The sequence below is a fragment of the Ochotona princeps genome, chromosome 10, assembly GCF_030435755.1.
Source record: "Ochotona princeps isolate mOchPri1 chromosome 10, mOchPri1.hap1, whole genome shotgun sequence".
Classification (NCBI taxonomy): Eukaryota; Metazoa; Chordata; class Mammalia; order Lagomorpha; family Ochotonidae; genus Ochotona; species Ochotona princeps.
Genome location: NC_080841.1, coordinates 16,725,045 through 16,740,412, shown reverse-complemented (window position 1 = coordinate 16,740,412; position 15,368 = coordinate 16,725,045). Strand labels below are relative to the sequence as shown.

The following is a 15,368-nucleotide window of genomic DNA, read 5'->3' as shown; positions in this document are numbered from 1 at the left end:
CCCCCCCGCACCGCCGACCTCGCCGCTCTCTGTGGAGCGACCGCTCCGGGACGGACCGTGGGGCTCCGGACGGAGCAGAGGGCGGGAACCGACGGGATCGAGAGCTGCCCGGACGCACAGCGCCAAGAACCAGGGAAAGCCGGGCTGAGGAGAGCCGAGGACGCGATCCTGAGAGGCACTGGCGAGCTCCACGGGAGGAGCTCGATGCTGGGACTGGGAGACGCTTTCCATAAAGGGGTGGGAGTCCAGGGCTGGAGAATCCCTCCAGCCGGCAAGGGAAAGCTGTGGAGAGCTTCCTTGTAAGCTCCACTGCCTTCTCCCCAAGTCAAAGAGGAGTTTAAATTCACTGCTCTTCCGAGCTCCCACTCAATAAATACCTGGGCTCTTCTACCCGCTTTCAGGACTGAGAAAACCTCGCAACTCGATTTTTGTTTTGGTTTGGTTTTTTGGTACCCGGGAGAGCCACGGTGGGAAGAGCTGTGCTCCGGATCTCGTCCTCCAAGCCCCCAAAGTCTCGTCTTCCCCGGGCCGCCATGACCACCGACAGCTGCAGCTTCAAGGACCGCTGCGTGTCGGTCCTGTGCTGCAGATTCTGTACACAAGTGCTCAGCTCCAGGGGGATGAAGGCTGTTTTGCTGGCTGACACTGAAATAGACCTTTTCTCGACAGACATCCCTCCGACCAAGTAAGTTAAGTTTGACGGGGACGGTGGTGGCCTCGACCGGGCAAGATGTAGGGCTGGGATCTCTGGCCTAGATCTTGGATCCCAGATCTCAGGGGGTTATCATATTGGGGGCCTCACTCCCCACTGGCTGCTGCCCCCTTGGAGTATCTGTATAAGTGGACACTCTGTCCGGACAGAGTTGGGCCAAAGCAGTCGGTCCTGACATAATGAATGCCTGAAGTTCGATGGTAACCACGTGACTGCGGGTCCTTTAAATTGGGTTCCTGGCCAGGGTGCCCTGCCCTGGCTCCGGGTGCCCTGCCTATCCAACCCGTCACTGATTCAAGTCTCTGGCCTAGACACTGGGGGAAATTCATGATTTTCTCAGGTTTTTTGCAGGAGAGGGTATTTAAGCATTTTTGGTTTTGCCCATAAAATTTCATCCCACAAACCAGAACCCGTTTTCTAATGTGGTTTGCAAATGGTATGTTAAATCTGAACCATTGTCCATTGAATTCAATGAGAGAGGTTGGAATTTACAAAGCTTTTTATGCATGGGAAAAAAAGCAGAGACTTAGCATTAAAGTACTTCTTTTCTCCTTCAAAGCCTACTGGGGATAAAATTCCTTTATTTGCATAATCGAACCCTTTTAAAATCTGTTTTCAGTCAATATCCATTTTTGAGTAGAGTCCTTAAGAACTGGCTCTCTAATTAAGAAGCTATTTTATTCCACTCAAAAGTAGATTTTTGTAGCTCAAAAAGGTACTTTTTCTTTATATGTAAACAACATTATCTGTGCCCTATCTGATTTTAAGAGTTTTAAAATGCACCCAAAGCTGCAACTACTTTTAAACCTTTTGCGTATTAGCATAGTTACACCTAACAGCAAAGCCAATGGCTCTGTTATTGCAGTTAAATGGGTTAACATTTTAAGTTTGTGTGTGTGCCTACGTGTTTTGCAAAAAAAGCAAGACAATAAAGCAAAACTTATTGATGCTAAAATTCTATGATTTACTGCCTAGTGCTTGTTCCTTTTAGTATTGCGTACATACACACACTGAAAATATTAACCCATTCATCGTTGCAAAACTTGTGGTAAGGTAGTAAGACAGACAAAGAAAGTCTCAGAAAGGTCAATTGTTATAAGTCAAACCAGAGTTTAGGATAGAATTAGATCTTTTCTAATATCTACTGTTCTTTGGAGGAGTTATAGTTATAATGGATTAATGTATTGATGTGTATGATCAATAAACACAAATGTATTTTTCTTTTTTTTTTTTTAAGATTTATTTTTATTGGAAAGGCAGACATATAGAGAGAAGGAAAGACAGGGAAAGATCTTCCATCTGCTGGTTCACACCCCAAGTGGCCACAATGGCCAGAGCTGAGCCAATCTGAAGACAGGAGCCAGGAGCCTCTTTCAGGTCTCCCACATCGGTACAGGGTCCCAAGGCTTTGTGGATCATCCTCAACTCCTTTCCCAAGCCACAAGCAGGGAGCTGGATGGAAAGTGGATCAGCCAGGAACGATATGAAATCGTTTCCATATGGGATCCTAGTGGTTGCAAGGTCAGGATTTAGCCACTAAGCTGTCATGTTAAGCCCACAAATGAATTTTTTTTTTTATTTTTTTGATAGAAGATTTGCCAGACATTTAGTGTAAGTTCAGATTATTAATTGATTCTTACAAAATATACTGTGGTCCTGCTGTAGAATATCTTGCAGTTCTTTGGTTTTACAAAGTCTGTGCTATATCACAATTAAAAATATATTTGATGGTGAGTTAGTGGAAAAATTGAAACTCTCGTGTACTCCTGGATATTTATCCAACAAATTTCAAATCAAGATCTTTTTAACATTTTTTTCAAATTTTCATATAAAAGAGAGATCTTCCATCAGCTAGTTTATCCCCTCTTTATATAGTAGGCAGGATTGAGGCACATCAAAGCCAGGATCCCTCAATTCAATCCATTTCTCGCCCATGGGTGGCAGGGATCCATGTGTTTGAGCTATCACCTGCTGCCTCTCCAGGTGGACTTTAGCACGAAGCTGGACCCAAAGCAGAAGCACCAGAACATGGCCAGTCTGCTATGTGCAGACATTCCACACTGTGCCAAATGCCAACCCCTCAGATAAGATCTTGAAGTGATATTTGCATATCCATATTCATAACAGCTTTGTTAACAACTAAAAGCAATCAAAAAGCCTGTGAACTAGCAAAAGGGATGGATGAATAAATTGTGGTGTACATGTAATAGATCATTTGTTCAGCCTTAAAAAAGAAGCAAATTCTGTCACATGCTACACCATGAGTGCAGTCACTGAAGGACAAATGTATGGTTCTACTTATATAAGATACCTAAAATAGTCTAATTCATAGAAACAGAAAGTAAAATAGTGCTGACCAAAACTGAGGGAAAGGGAAATGGTGTTTTTTTGTTTTTTGGTTTTTGTTTTTTTAGTAAGTATTAAGTTTCGTTTTACAAGCTGAAAAAGGTCTGGAAAATTTGTGTGATAACTTGACTATATTTAACAGTCCTGAACTGCACACTTGAAAATGCTCACAATGAGGGCTGGTGTTGTGGTACGGTAGGTTAAGTCACCAATTATAACACCAGCATCTCATATCAGAGTGCCAGTTCAAGTCCTGGCTACCTTGCTTCCAGTCCAGCTTCCTGCTAATGTATCTGGGAAGGCACCAGAAGGTAACCTAAGTTCTTGAGCCCCTGCACCCATGTGGAAGATCCCGAGGGAGTCCTTGGCTGCCAGCATGGGCGTTTGCGGTCATTTGGGGAATGAACCAGCAGATGGTAGAGATATCTTTGTCTTTCTCCATAAACAAATGATTAGAATGGTAATTTTTGTTTCTGTGGGTTTTTTTCACCATTTCTTTTAAAGCTCACTTAATTGCCTCTACACTATTCCATCCCCAGTGCAGTGGACTTCATTGGAAGAAGCTATTTCACTGAGATCTGCAGATGTAAACTGAAGGACATCGCATGTTTAAAATGGTAATTTGTGGCAGTATTCCAGACAGCTCTGGGTTTAGAAGATGGATGTTGACACAAAAGCACAGAGAAAGGTTCAGTGGGCTGCAGCAAGCACTGATATAACCCATGCAATGAGCCATTGAAAAGCCATTTGTTACTTTGAGCTGTTTTGTTAAAAGAGTTTGTGGTACTTCACATTTGTATATGATTTTGTAATTTTTCAGAGTGCCTTCACAGGTATCTGCTTTGATTTTTCAGAACAAGCTAATGTACATACTTGGGCTTATAAACGTCAGATTGGAGCTCAAGTTTTATCCCTCTTTATGTAATCTTTAAGCTTTTTAAACCTCCAAACCTCTGTTTCCTTATTTAATTTCTTCTTTATGAAGTTTTATTTTCATCTACTTGAAAGGCTGACTGAGAGAGAGAGAGAGAGAAAGAGACCTGTCATGCCTCAAATGCCCACAACAGCCAGGGCTGGGCAAGGTTGAAGACGGAACCATAGAATTCCATCTGGTCTCCCAAGTAGAGCAGCGGCCCAAGCACTTGAATCGTATCTGCTGCCTCCCAAGCCGCATTAGCAGGAAGCTGGATTAGAAGCAGAGAGGACACGACTCACCCTGGCCATCCAATATGAGATGTGGGTGTCTCCAGGGGCAGCTTAATCCCAATGGCTGCATCATCCAAATGTTTTAAAGATTTATTTATTTTATTTGAAGGGCAGAGTTACACAGAAAGAAGGAGAGACAGATAGAGAAAGAGATTATCCATTCGCTGTTCTCTCCTCAAATGGCTGCAACAGCAAGGGCTGAAGCCAGGAACCAGAAGCTTCCTCCAGGTCTTCCATGTAGGTGCAGCGGCTCATGTACTTGGACCATCTGCTGCTGCTTTCCCAGGCACGTTAACAGGAAACTAATGGGCAAGTGGAATAGTTGCAACTTGAACCAGCACCCATATGGGGTGCTGGCACTGCAGGCCACAACACTGGTCTCTCCTTATTTAATTTCTGTTTTATATAGATGTGTCTTCTTTATTTACCTTGTAAAATTGTGAGGACCTAATGATAGTGAACCTTGGAAGGACTGATAAGATAAACTATAAATTTCATCATATGTAAGAGCTGTTGCTGTTATCTTTTCAGCTGTAGATCTATGTTACTACTCCCAGTTTTGAGAGAAGAAAGATGCGATTTTTCTCATTTAAATGACATTTGGATTATAAGTTATAATCTTTCTGATTAAAATCAGCAAACTTTTCTTAGAGGTTTATGACTTTGATTTCATTTATTAAAATTATATATTCAGGGGCCTGGCAGTGTGGCCTAGTGGCTAAAGTCCTCGCCTTTAACGCGCTGGGATCCCATATGGGCGCCGGTTCTAATCCTAGTAGCTCCATTTCCCATCCAGCTCCCTGCTTGTGACCTGGGAAAGCAGTCGAGGACGGCCCAAGCTTTGGGACCCTGCACCCGCGTGGGAGACCCGAAAGAGGTTCCTGGTTCCCGGCTTCAGATTGGTGCGCACCGGCCCGTTGCAGCTCACTTGGGGAGCGAAACATCGATGGAAGATCTTCCTCTCTGTCTCTCCTCCTCTCTGTATATCCGGCTTTCCAATAATAATAAATCTTTAAAAAAAATTATATATTGAGGACCTATTATGTATTAAGGACCAAAAACACAATAAGTAAGATTAAATCACTATCCTTTGGGCATCATATTCTAGTGGGAAATTAATCAATCATTCAATTAGTGAGATGCCTAATATGGTTGGAAGTACTATAGAGGAAACAATAACATACATACAGGCCCACTGCAGTAGTCTTACAGCTAAAGTTCTCGCCTTGCATGCACCAGAAGCCCATGTGAGCGACAGTACTAATCCTAGTGGCCTCGCTTCCCGTCCAGCCCCCTGCTTGTGGCCTGGGAAGGCAGTCGAGCACTGCCCAAGGCCTTGGGACCCTGCACCCATGTGGGAGACCTGGAAGAAGCTCCTGGCTCCTGGCTTCGGATTGGCACATCTCTGGCCGCTGCAGCCGCTTGGGGAATGAATCATCAGACGGAAGATCTTCCTCTCTGTCTCTCCTTCTCTCTGTATATCTGACTTTACAATTTAAAAAATTAATAACGTGGTGATGAAATAGAAAATGGGAAGTGGATGGGAGCTACGTTAGCTATCATGGTCAGGGAAATCCTCTTATAAAGAGGTAACACTGGAGTTAAGAAACTAAGGCCCAGTGTGGTAGCCTGATGGCTAAAGTCCTCATCTTGCACATGCTGGGATCCCATATGGGCGCTGGTTCTTGCCCAGCCACCTCACTTCCCATCCAGCTCCCTGCTTCTGGCCTAGGAAAGCAGTCGAGCACTGCCCAAGGCCTTGGGACCCTGCACCCATGTGGGAGACCTGGAAGAAGCTCCTGGCTCTTGGCTTCGGATCGGCTCAGCTCTAGCCAGTGCAGCACTTGGGGAGTGAATCAGAATCTATCTCTCCTCCTCTCTGTATATCTGACTTTCCAATAAAAATAAAATAAATCTTTTTTTAAAAAAGATAAAAAGCTAAAGGAATAGTGCTCTAGGCATGAACAAAGACCCCCATGGCAAGAAGTTGGTTGTATGTTCAAGAACCAAAGGGGTGGATGTTTGACACTGTGGTTAAGACCCCACCTGGGACCCCCCGGGTCTCATTCTAAAGTGCCTGCTATTTGCTATTTGCACCCCAGGAGGCAGCAAGTGCTTCTCAAAGTACCTCTGGGAACCCAGATTGAACTTTTAATCCCGGCCTGGTCCAGCCTTGACTGTCTCTGACATTTGGGGTCAATCAGCAGATAGATCTCTGTCTCTGGTTTTCAAATAAACAAGAATAAGTAAATGGGGGTAAAAAGATGATGGCTGGTGTGGTTGACATGGAAATAGGAGAGGAGGGTACGAGTGGGTTAGAGATGTACCCAGAACCCAGATCCTCAACAGCTGTGTCACCCAATAGAAATACCCAAGCCATGGGCCCAGCGGCGTGGCTTAGCGGCTAAAGTCATCGCCTTGAACGCCCCAGGATCCCATATGGGCGCCGGTTCTAATCCCAGCTGCTCCACTTCCCATCCAGCTCCCTGCTTGTGGCCTGGGAAAGCAGTTGAGGACGGCCCAATGTATTGGGACCCTGCACCCACATGGGAGACCCGAAAGAGGTTCCTGGTTCCCTGCTTTGGATCGGCGCACTGGCCGTTGCAGCTCACCTGGGGAGTGAATCATCGGATGGAAGATCTTCTCTGTCTCTCCTCCTCTCTGTATATCTGACTTTGTAATAAAATAAATAAATCTTTAAAAAAAAAAAAAAAGAAATACCCAAGCCACATATGTAATTGAAAATTTCCTGGTAACATTTTTAAAAGTAAAAAAACAGGTATAAGTAACTTTAGTCACATTTTATCTCAATTATCCAAAATATTATCATTTCATATTATTAGTAAAATATTTTGCATTCTGTTCTTTGTTCCTATTCTTCAAAATTTGGCATGCACTTTGCTGTTACAACCCATCTCAATTCAGGTCAGCCTTATTTCAAGTGCTCAGTAGCTATATGTGGCTAATGGCTAGTGGTGTGGGTCTAGACCTTGGTATGGAAGACTTTCTTTCTTGGTAAGATTTATTTAGTTATCTTAAAGACAGAGCACCAGAAAGAAGGGGAAAATCAGAGGGAGAGAGAGGGATCTTCCATCTACTGGTTTACTCTCCAAATGGCCACAATAGTCAGTCAGCACTGGGCCAGGCTAAAGCCAGAAGCTAGGAACTCCACTTTAGTCTCCATGTGAGTGTCAGAAAATGCCCAAGCAGTTGCATATGTCTTCTACTACCTTCATAGGCACATTAGTAGGAAGCTGGATAGAAAGTGGAACAGCCGGCACTTCATCTGGTGTTACAAAGTGGGATGTTGTGACTTCTGGGCAGTAGGAAACCACTAAAGGGGTTTTATTAACAAGAGAACAAAATAATAATTTATCCCCATTAGAATGTTAACTCCATGAAAGCCAGAACATCATTTTGTTCCTTGCTGAATTCTAAGTACCTAGAACAACTCCTAGTGTACAGTAAAAGCTTATTGAACATTATTGAGTCAGTGAAAGGATGGATGAATGAATGAATACAGGTGCTACTTCAAGCCACAGAATTTGCTTCACTTGCAGTATAGTCTTGTAATAACTGTCAGGTCTAGCCCAAGAACAACTTTTTTCTTCATTTGTTTGCCTTTCAAGCTGTTTATGATAAGATGGTGTATTTTAGGTGAGCTGGTACCTTTTATAGTATTCTTTATAGGGTCTCACAAAAGTGACTGACTCCCACATCCAGCAGGATGAGACCAAGCTATAATAAGAGTTTTTATAACTCAAAATAAAAGCAATTCATGTTGCTATTTTAAAAATACTACCAAAAACATGGTCTGTATGTTTACTGTATTTAATATGTGACTAGTAAAAAAAAATTGTGAAACAGTGAGGTACTTAAATCAGCTGGGTAATACTGAAGACAGTAAAAACTTTTTCAACTTTCTCTAGAGGCTGTGAATTTGCTTTCTTTCTGAATTCCTTCAAAAAACACTAACTAAAATTAGAGAAACCAGCTTGTGTTTGGTTTACAGGGACTCATGCTGTCTTCCTACTCCTCCATCTGTTGAGATCATTTTTAGGTGTTGGCGTGGAACTAGAACATTGAAGAACTCAACTTGCCACAGTCCTGAGGATGCCATAAACCTTTACCCATGGGTTCAAGTTTATTTAAAATAGTTTGTGGTACAAAACATCAATTTTGGACGCTTTGCAAAGCAAATCATTATTTTACAGCATCCAGAAGCTAACCTTTGGAGAGAGAACAAATAAAATAATACTAGCAAAGAAATGCAAGACTGTTAGTATAATCTTGCTATACCAAAAGACTGTTTTCCCACTTGATTGGCAGAGTTGCAACCATTTCAGAATAACTCCCACCCCCAAGATATTAGCAATAGAGTTTGGAATAAGAGAAGTCTAAATTCTACAGTCTATTTACCTTTTTATATAAAAAGCTTACATGTCCAGATATTACACAGTATCTAATCACAAATATTTTCTTTTTTAGCGGAAACATTGTAGGTTACCATGTGATTGTTCCATGTAGTTCCTGCCTTCTTTCTTGCAACAATGGACACTTCTGGATGTTTCACAGCCAAGCAGTTTATGATATTAACAGACTAGACTCCACTGGTAAGAAACAATTGACTTACATATCCCTAAGACATTTCTCTAACAACAATTGAGTGAAAAACTCTGACAGATCATTTCAGGATCCCTCTGAGACCTTCTTAACTAGACCAGATCAGCTAAAGTGAAACTGTAATCCACTTTCCTGAAACATTCACTTATGAAAACTGTTACCAAAATTCATGGTTCATTATTGTACTTAAGGCCCTCAACCTGATTGGATTTCTTGACATTTTTTAAATTAACATTTTAAGTGCTCTAAATTACTGCTTTGATACATATTCTGACTCTAGAGAGGTCTCAAGGCCACAGACAAAGGAAGAGCTCCTGTCCACTGGTTTAGTCCTCAGCTCACAACAGCCAAGGCCAGAGCCAGGGCTAGGCCTCAACCAGAAGTTAGAACTCAATCTAGTTCTCCTATATGGCTGGCAGGAAGCCAGTCATTGAACCCTCACTACTGCCTTCCAGGATCTGCATTTGGCATCAGGAACTGGAGCCTGAAATCAAACCCAGATACCCCAGGGCAGGGTGAGGATGTCTTGTATTTTTTTATTTTTATTTTTTTTAGATTCATTTATTTTATTGGGAAGACAGATCATATTTACAGAGATAGAAGGACAGAGAGAAAGACCTTCCATCCACTGGTTTACTCCCCAAGTGGCTGCACTAGCCACAGCTGAACCAATCCGAAGCCAAGAGCCAGGAGCTTGTTCCAGGTCCCCCACGTGGGTTCAGGGTCCCAAGGCTTTGGGCCATCCTCCACTGCATTTCCAGGCAATAGCAGGGAGTTGGAAGGGAAGTGGAGCAGCCAGGACACAAAATGGCACCCATATGGGATCTCAGCGCTTGTAATGTGAGGATTTAGCTGTTGAGCCATTGTACCTGGCCTTGGTGTAGATGTCTTTTTTTTTTTATTATTACAGATTTGTTTATTTTTATTACAAAGTCAGATATACAGAGAGGAGAAGAGACAGAGAGGAAGATCTTCCGTCCGATGATTCACTCCCCAAGTGAGCTGCAATGGCTGCTGCTGCACTGATCTGAAGCAGGGAACCAGGAACCTCTTCTGGGTCTCCCACATGGGTGCAGGGTCCCAAAGCTTTGGGCCATCCTCGACTGCTTTCCCAGGCCACAAGCAGGGAGCTGGATGGGAAGTGGAGCTGCCGGGATTAGAACCGGCGCCCATATGGGCTCCTGGCGTGTTCAAAGCGAGGACTTTAGCCACTAGGCCACAGTGCCAGGCCCTGGTGTGGATGTCTTAACCACTATGTTAAGTTCTCACTCCCACTAAGAATTTTTTGGAGATCATATTTGATAGTGAGGTATTCATTGGTATGTGTGTATGTAAGAAAGAGAGGAAGAAGAGGCTAGATAGAGTATTTAAGGTTGGGAGGAAGATCTAGGTAACCTTTGTATCTGGTGGTACCTTATGATAAAAATAGATATCTTGATGCATATGTCAACAAATTATGATAGAATTTTGGTCATAGAAAATATGTAATAAATTACACTAGCCATTTTAATAAGAAAATGTAGTATTGGAGCAGGCTTTTGGTCCAGCAGGTTAGATGCCACTTGGGATACCTGCATCCGTTTTCAGTGTACCTGAGTTCAAGTCCCCCTTCCACTTCCAATTCCTGCTTCCTGCTGATGTATTCCCTAAGAGGCAGCAAGTGATGGTTCGGGTACTTGAGTCCCATGGACGATTCAAGAGTTCCTACCTACCAATGCCAGCCTGGCCCAGTTCTGGTCATTGTGGGGTTTGGGGACGTGAATCATCAGATGGATGATCATTTTTGTTTGTATCTGTCTGTGTGTCCCTCCATCTTGTTGCTTTTCAAAAAATATATAAGTTTAAAAAACTATCAATTCTTGAAAAGAATATTTATGTGATACTTCTGGATAATCTGTAGCCTTCAATTTTGTTACAAGGAGCATGTTCTCAATATCAAATAACTATTTACACAACAGACCAAGTTGACTTTAGGAAACTTGACAATCTAACTTGACATTTATGCCAGGCTTTTAATCTATGATTTAGTCTTCTTTGGAACTAAAAATGTATTCCTTTTTTAAAAAAACATGATTTTCCTTCACACACTGAAAGCTCCGTGAATTCCAAGCTGAGTTGTGTTGCTCCACGGGTACATTAAAGAGAGTTTCTGCTTTGATACTATTTTTCCTGTTTCATAGGATTCAAAACACAGGGTGGAGACTTTCCAATTTTGATTTACTTTTTAATACTGGTCAGTTTTTCAAAGAGAAAAGCCCAGCTTTCTTACATTCACTCTGAATCTAATCCATGAGAAACAGATGTGTCCCAGGATTTCCTTCCTCCCTTACAGAGAAAGGAAGGTGCTGCTTCTGTCAGATCCAATCTCTTGGTTTATTTTTTGTCCTTTGAACCAATTGTACTGAGCTGCTTCATGGCTTTGAATATTGACTCCAAGAATACTAAACTTCTGTGACCTTAGAGTGTGATCTAAAGTAGGATTTTCTAGATGCTTTCCATAAAAAGGAATTTCTCGTGACATTGCAACATGTCTGGTAGATGGATCACTTAGACAATTTTGTTGACACGTAAATACAGCATATATGCTTTTTCCTTGAATCACCTGAGTCAGTAGCAGCCCAGGAATGTGTGCATATTATCCGCAGTATTCTGGAGTGGTCAGACTGAAAGAGACCCCTGGAGGATCCGTGTTTTAGTCCAACCTTGGCATCAGGAGTGGATTGCTCAAAACTTTCCCAAAGCAGCTGAAAGAACCTCAGCTAAGATTCCCTGGAATTGGCAAATGATGTGAAAAACAAAGTGGCTTCAGCTCTTTAGAGTCTTTATGCATTTTAATTTTCATTGTATACAATGTAATACAACGTAGAAATAAAAATAAATGAGTTAAGTCTATACATAGCAGCATAAACCTCCAAAGCATAGTGTGGGGGTGGGGGGGGAAGCAAGTTAGAAAAGATGCATAGCTTACTACTCTGCTATTATGTTTTAAATACACAAAACAATAATAGATTTTGCCTATGGTTGCATACATTTGAGAGAAAATAATAAAATCAACTACAGTGTACTGGTAGCAATGGAAATTAGATTCAAACCAAATCTCCAAGTCCCGGTTCACTCCATTCGGTCATGTGGCTGTGGTGAGCATACACAGCGGCTGAGTTCTGCTTGTGCCCACACTGACAAGTGGGCAGCCTGAGATTTATTTTTCATGTTGAATTTCATTTGGCTCCCTGGAATTTAATTTTTTCAATTTGATGCTTTTAAGTTGAAATACAGTATGTGCCCAGAATAAGCCATCTCATTATGTTCTACCATATGTTTGGTCTTATGCTATATAAGGGTACTTTAAAAGTTCACAGAAAATCAAACTAAAAGTTTGTTTTGGTGTAAAAAAAAATCTTGAAATCCTTGCGGCTGAGTACACCTGTGTTAGATTCTTTGTAGAGTATCTCACAATCCTTTCTCAACAAGATTTTCAATTACTTTTTGATTTATTCCTGCAACCTAGTATTGTTGAAGTTTACAGTTCTGACTTGGAACCCTGTAAGCTCAAGCCCGCCTACAGTAAGGATTGTAGTCCATCTTACAACTGGCTCCAAAACTTCTCCTTTTTAAAAACTGGAGAAACAACACCAGCCGTGCCTTTGCTTCTTGAAGCATCAGCAAATGTATTCAGTACTTTCCCAACTCCCTTCAAAGAGGCACTTAATCTGAAAGAATATGTGAGGTATCCATTCTTAAAGATCATTAAAATAGGTTACAGAATTATTAGCGTAAAGTGATTCTGGCATAAGGAAGAAAGGAGGTAGGGTTTGAGTAACCCCTGAGATCCTTCAAGTTCTGAGATGCTTGAATGTAAGCCCTTGCTTTAAAAGGTTTAAATAAATGCCAGTGTGGTAGATGGATTACTTAGACAATTTTGTTTTCATGTAAATACAGTGTATGTAGTTTTTGCTGTTCTCTTTTCTACTAACCCTAGGTTTGTATAACGATCTTACCAAAAGTTCACATGTCATGTACTGAATTGCAACAACAGTAACTTTTATGACTTCCTGTTTTCAGGTGTGAATGCCCTACTTTGGGAAAATTTGCCAGAAGTAGAAGAAAGTGCTGATGAAGATGTGTTAGATCTCTCAGCGGAGGAGTGTATTAGATAAATGGAATTATGATATATAGTATTCCTGTAATAACTGTTTCCTAGTTAAAATATATTAATGGATCAACCTTGAACTTGTTACTAAGAATTTGCTAGTGATTTTCTCTTCTGGAAGACAATATTTATTTGCTATCTCAAATTATTTTCATCAATTGAATGTATGCTAATAGAATTTTCTTCTATTTCTACTTCTTCCTCCTCCTCTGCCCAGTATAGGTATATTAAATTTAGATGAAAGATACTTTGCAAGTCACAGCTATTTTCAAATTTTGGGAAAATTTTTCTTAAAACTCAATTCCAGATACAATTATAATTCTGAATAAAGGGCATTAGTACCCACACAGGTATCAAACATGTATGTATCAAGCTCACCTGAGTATCAACAGAGGCTTTTTGAAAAACAGGTGGTCAGGGGGAGTCATCACTTGGGACCTTCATATCTGAGTGCCGGGACTGAATCCCATTGGTTCCTTTTCTTACCCAGCTTCCTGGTAGTGTGCCCCGTAGGAGTTGGCAGTTGATGCTCAAGTACTTCCTGCCACCCATGTGGGAAAACTGGCCTGGGTTCTAGGCTCCTGGCTTCAGTCTGGCCCAGCTCAGCCCTGGCTATTGCAGACATTTGGGGAGTGAAATAGCTATTGGAAATTTCTCCATCTATGTCTCTTTTTCTCTGCTTCTCAAATAAGAATGGAAAATGAATAAATAAAATTTTAAAACCCAACAAACAGGCAGCTTGGTTTCCATGGGTACCAGTTACCATGTGCTATAATGGGTAGAGCTGCTTTAACATGGAATAAGACTCTGAATCAGCAGAAATTAAAAATGCTAAATGTCATCTGTGGAGGGATCATCTTGATTCCTCAGCATGACATTAGATGAGTTATCAGCATATACTGTTATCAGCATATACTGTTTACCATTGTTATTTATTTACATTCTTTTAAGACCATTTTTGATACTATAGCATGAACACCAGATAATACTGCTCTGTCTTTAGTGTATCCCATTTCCTATGGCTTTCCCTGTAAATAGCAATTTTGAGCTGAATTGTCTCAATCTAAGTCACATCTAAGTGTTTGCTTGAGTCAATGTACCTTATAGAGTTTGAGTTTCTTTTGTTTTTCTGTTGTTTGGTTTTCAGCTTATGTATGTGTGTTTGTTTTTAAGATGCTTTCAGGGCCACACATAGGAAACTGGAATAGTGTTGGACTCTGGTTTTACGTGAAGCTAAAATGTATCTCTTGCAGCTAATTTCATGTCTCGTTGTATATATGTTGTTAACAATGACACCAAAGCAGCCTGAGCTACCGTTTTGTAAATAAAATTTACTCTAAAAATGACCACCCTTTCTTTGAATGTTTGTATTATATCCACTTATCTTGCCTTAAGAAATAGAGAGAATAAGCACAATACACCGTGTTCAGGCCAACACTTTTGGAGTATTTTATGGATCAGACATCACATTCTATGTGCTTTTCATATTCAACTCACTTAGGTGGTAGACACTATTATCACTATTCTCTTTTTGCTGATAAGATCATGAGACGAGGAGAGGTTAAATAACTTCCATAAGGGTCACATAATAGGTATGGCCTGATTCAGACTCGCACAGACACAGAGACTCCAGGACTCACTCCTAATCTTTTCGCTGCAGCCTTTGAGCATCTCTGGACATGAATCAGTTATGATATTAATCAAGATGTGTGCTGGGTGATGGCATTGTTATATTTCATAGGTGAAGGCAGTAATGACTGACTTGAGCATGAAACTAGCTCAGCCCTAGGGGAAAAGTGATCTCTAGGGCTCATTTGCTATAAACCAACACAAAAGGTGCTTCATGAAATGCTGTTATTTGGAAAACTTCTAGTCTTCTGTACTGGCTGTTAACACTGAAAAGAGGTCCCCCAAAGAACCAAGAGAATGAGTGTAGAACAATTTGGTTAGGGATTTTTTTTTAGATCTTTTATCCTCTTAAACTTTTCCTAGTGAGTGTAAAAAATAAAGGGGGAAAATGACGAGTTGATTCTGTGTTATACCTTTCTTGGGTTAAACTTGTTCAACTACAGGAGTGTAATATAGAGAATGAGACAACTTTAAAATTCAGTAGAGTTCATCTGATCTCTGTTCAGCTCATGCCTTCGGAGGTGAGGGGCCCTTTGAAGAACAAAAGCAAGGCAGAGGGCACATACTGAAGCAAGCCCCAGTGTGGTTCCTCACCAGTTCGAGAATATTACAAATTATCCACCCATGTCTGGCCTGATGGGTTGTGGAAAAGCCAACGTTAAGTAGAAAATGGGTGAATAAAGTTCTATCTAGAAAAATATG

General features: G+C 41.3%; 1 protein-coding gene across 1 annotated transcript; it reads left to right on the top strand.

Annotated features, from left to right (window-relative positions):
- The first annotated feature begins 111 nt into the window (after positions 1-111).
- Positions 112-13,459, top strand: FAM72A (family with sequence similarity 72 member A). The gene is made up of 4 exons (XM_004578700.2): positions 112-685; positions 3,598-3,675; positions 8,753-8,877; positions 12,950-13,459. Exons 1-4 carry the CDS (start codon positions 534-536, stop codon positions 13,042-13,044), a joined length of 450 nt encoding a protein of 149 aa, XP_004578757.2. The 5' UTR covers positions 112-533; the 3' UTR covers positions 13,045-13,459.
- Positions 13,460-15,368: the final 1,909 nt, after the last annotated feature.

Excerpts from the sequence above, each read along its gene's own strand:
- FAM72A (XM_004578700.2), top strand. The coding sequence starts at position 534 with ATGACCACCGACAGCTGCAGCTTCAAGGACCGCTGCGTGTCGGTCCTG. Across the intron at positions 3,676-8,752 it reads GACATCGCATGTTTAAAATG|CGGAAACATTGTAGGTTACC; the intron begins GTAATTTGTGGC and ends TTTCTTTTTTAG. Across the intron at positions 8,878-12,949 it reads TAACAGACTAGACTCCACTG|GTGTGAATGCCCTACTTTGG; the intron begins GTAAGAAACAAT and ends TCCTGTTTTCAG.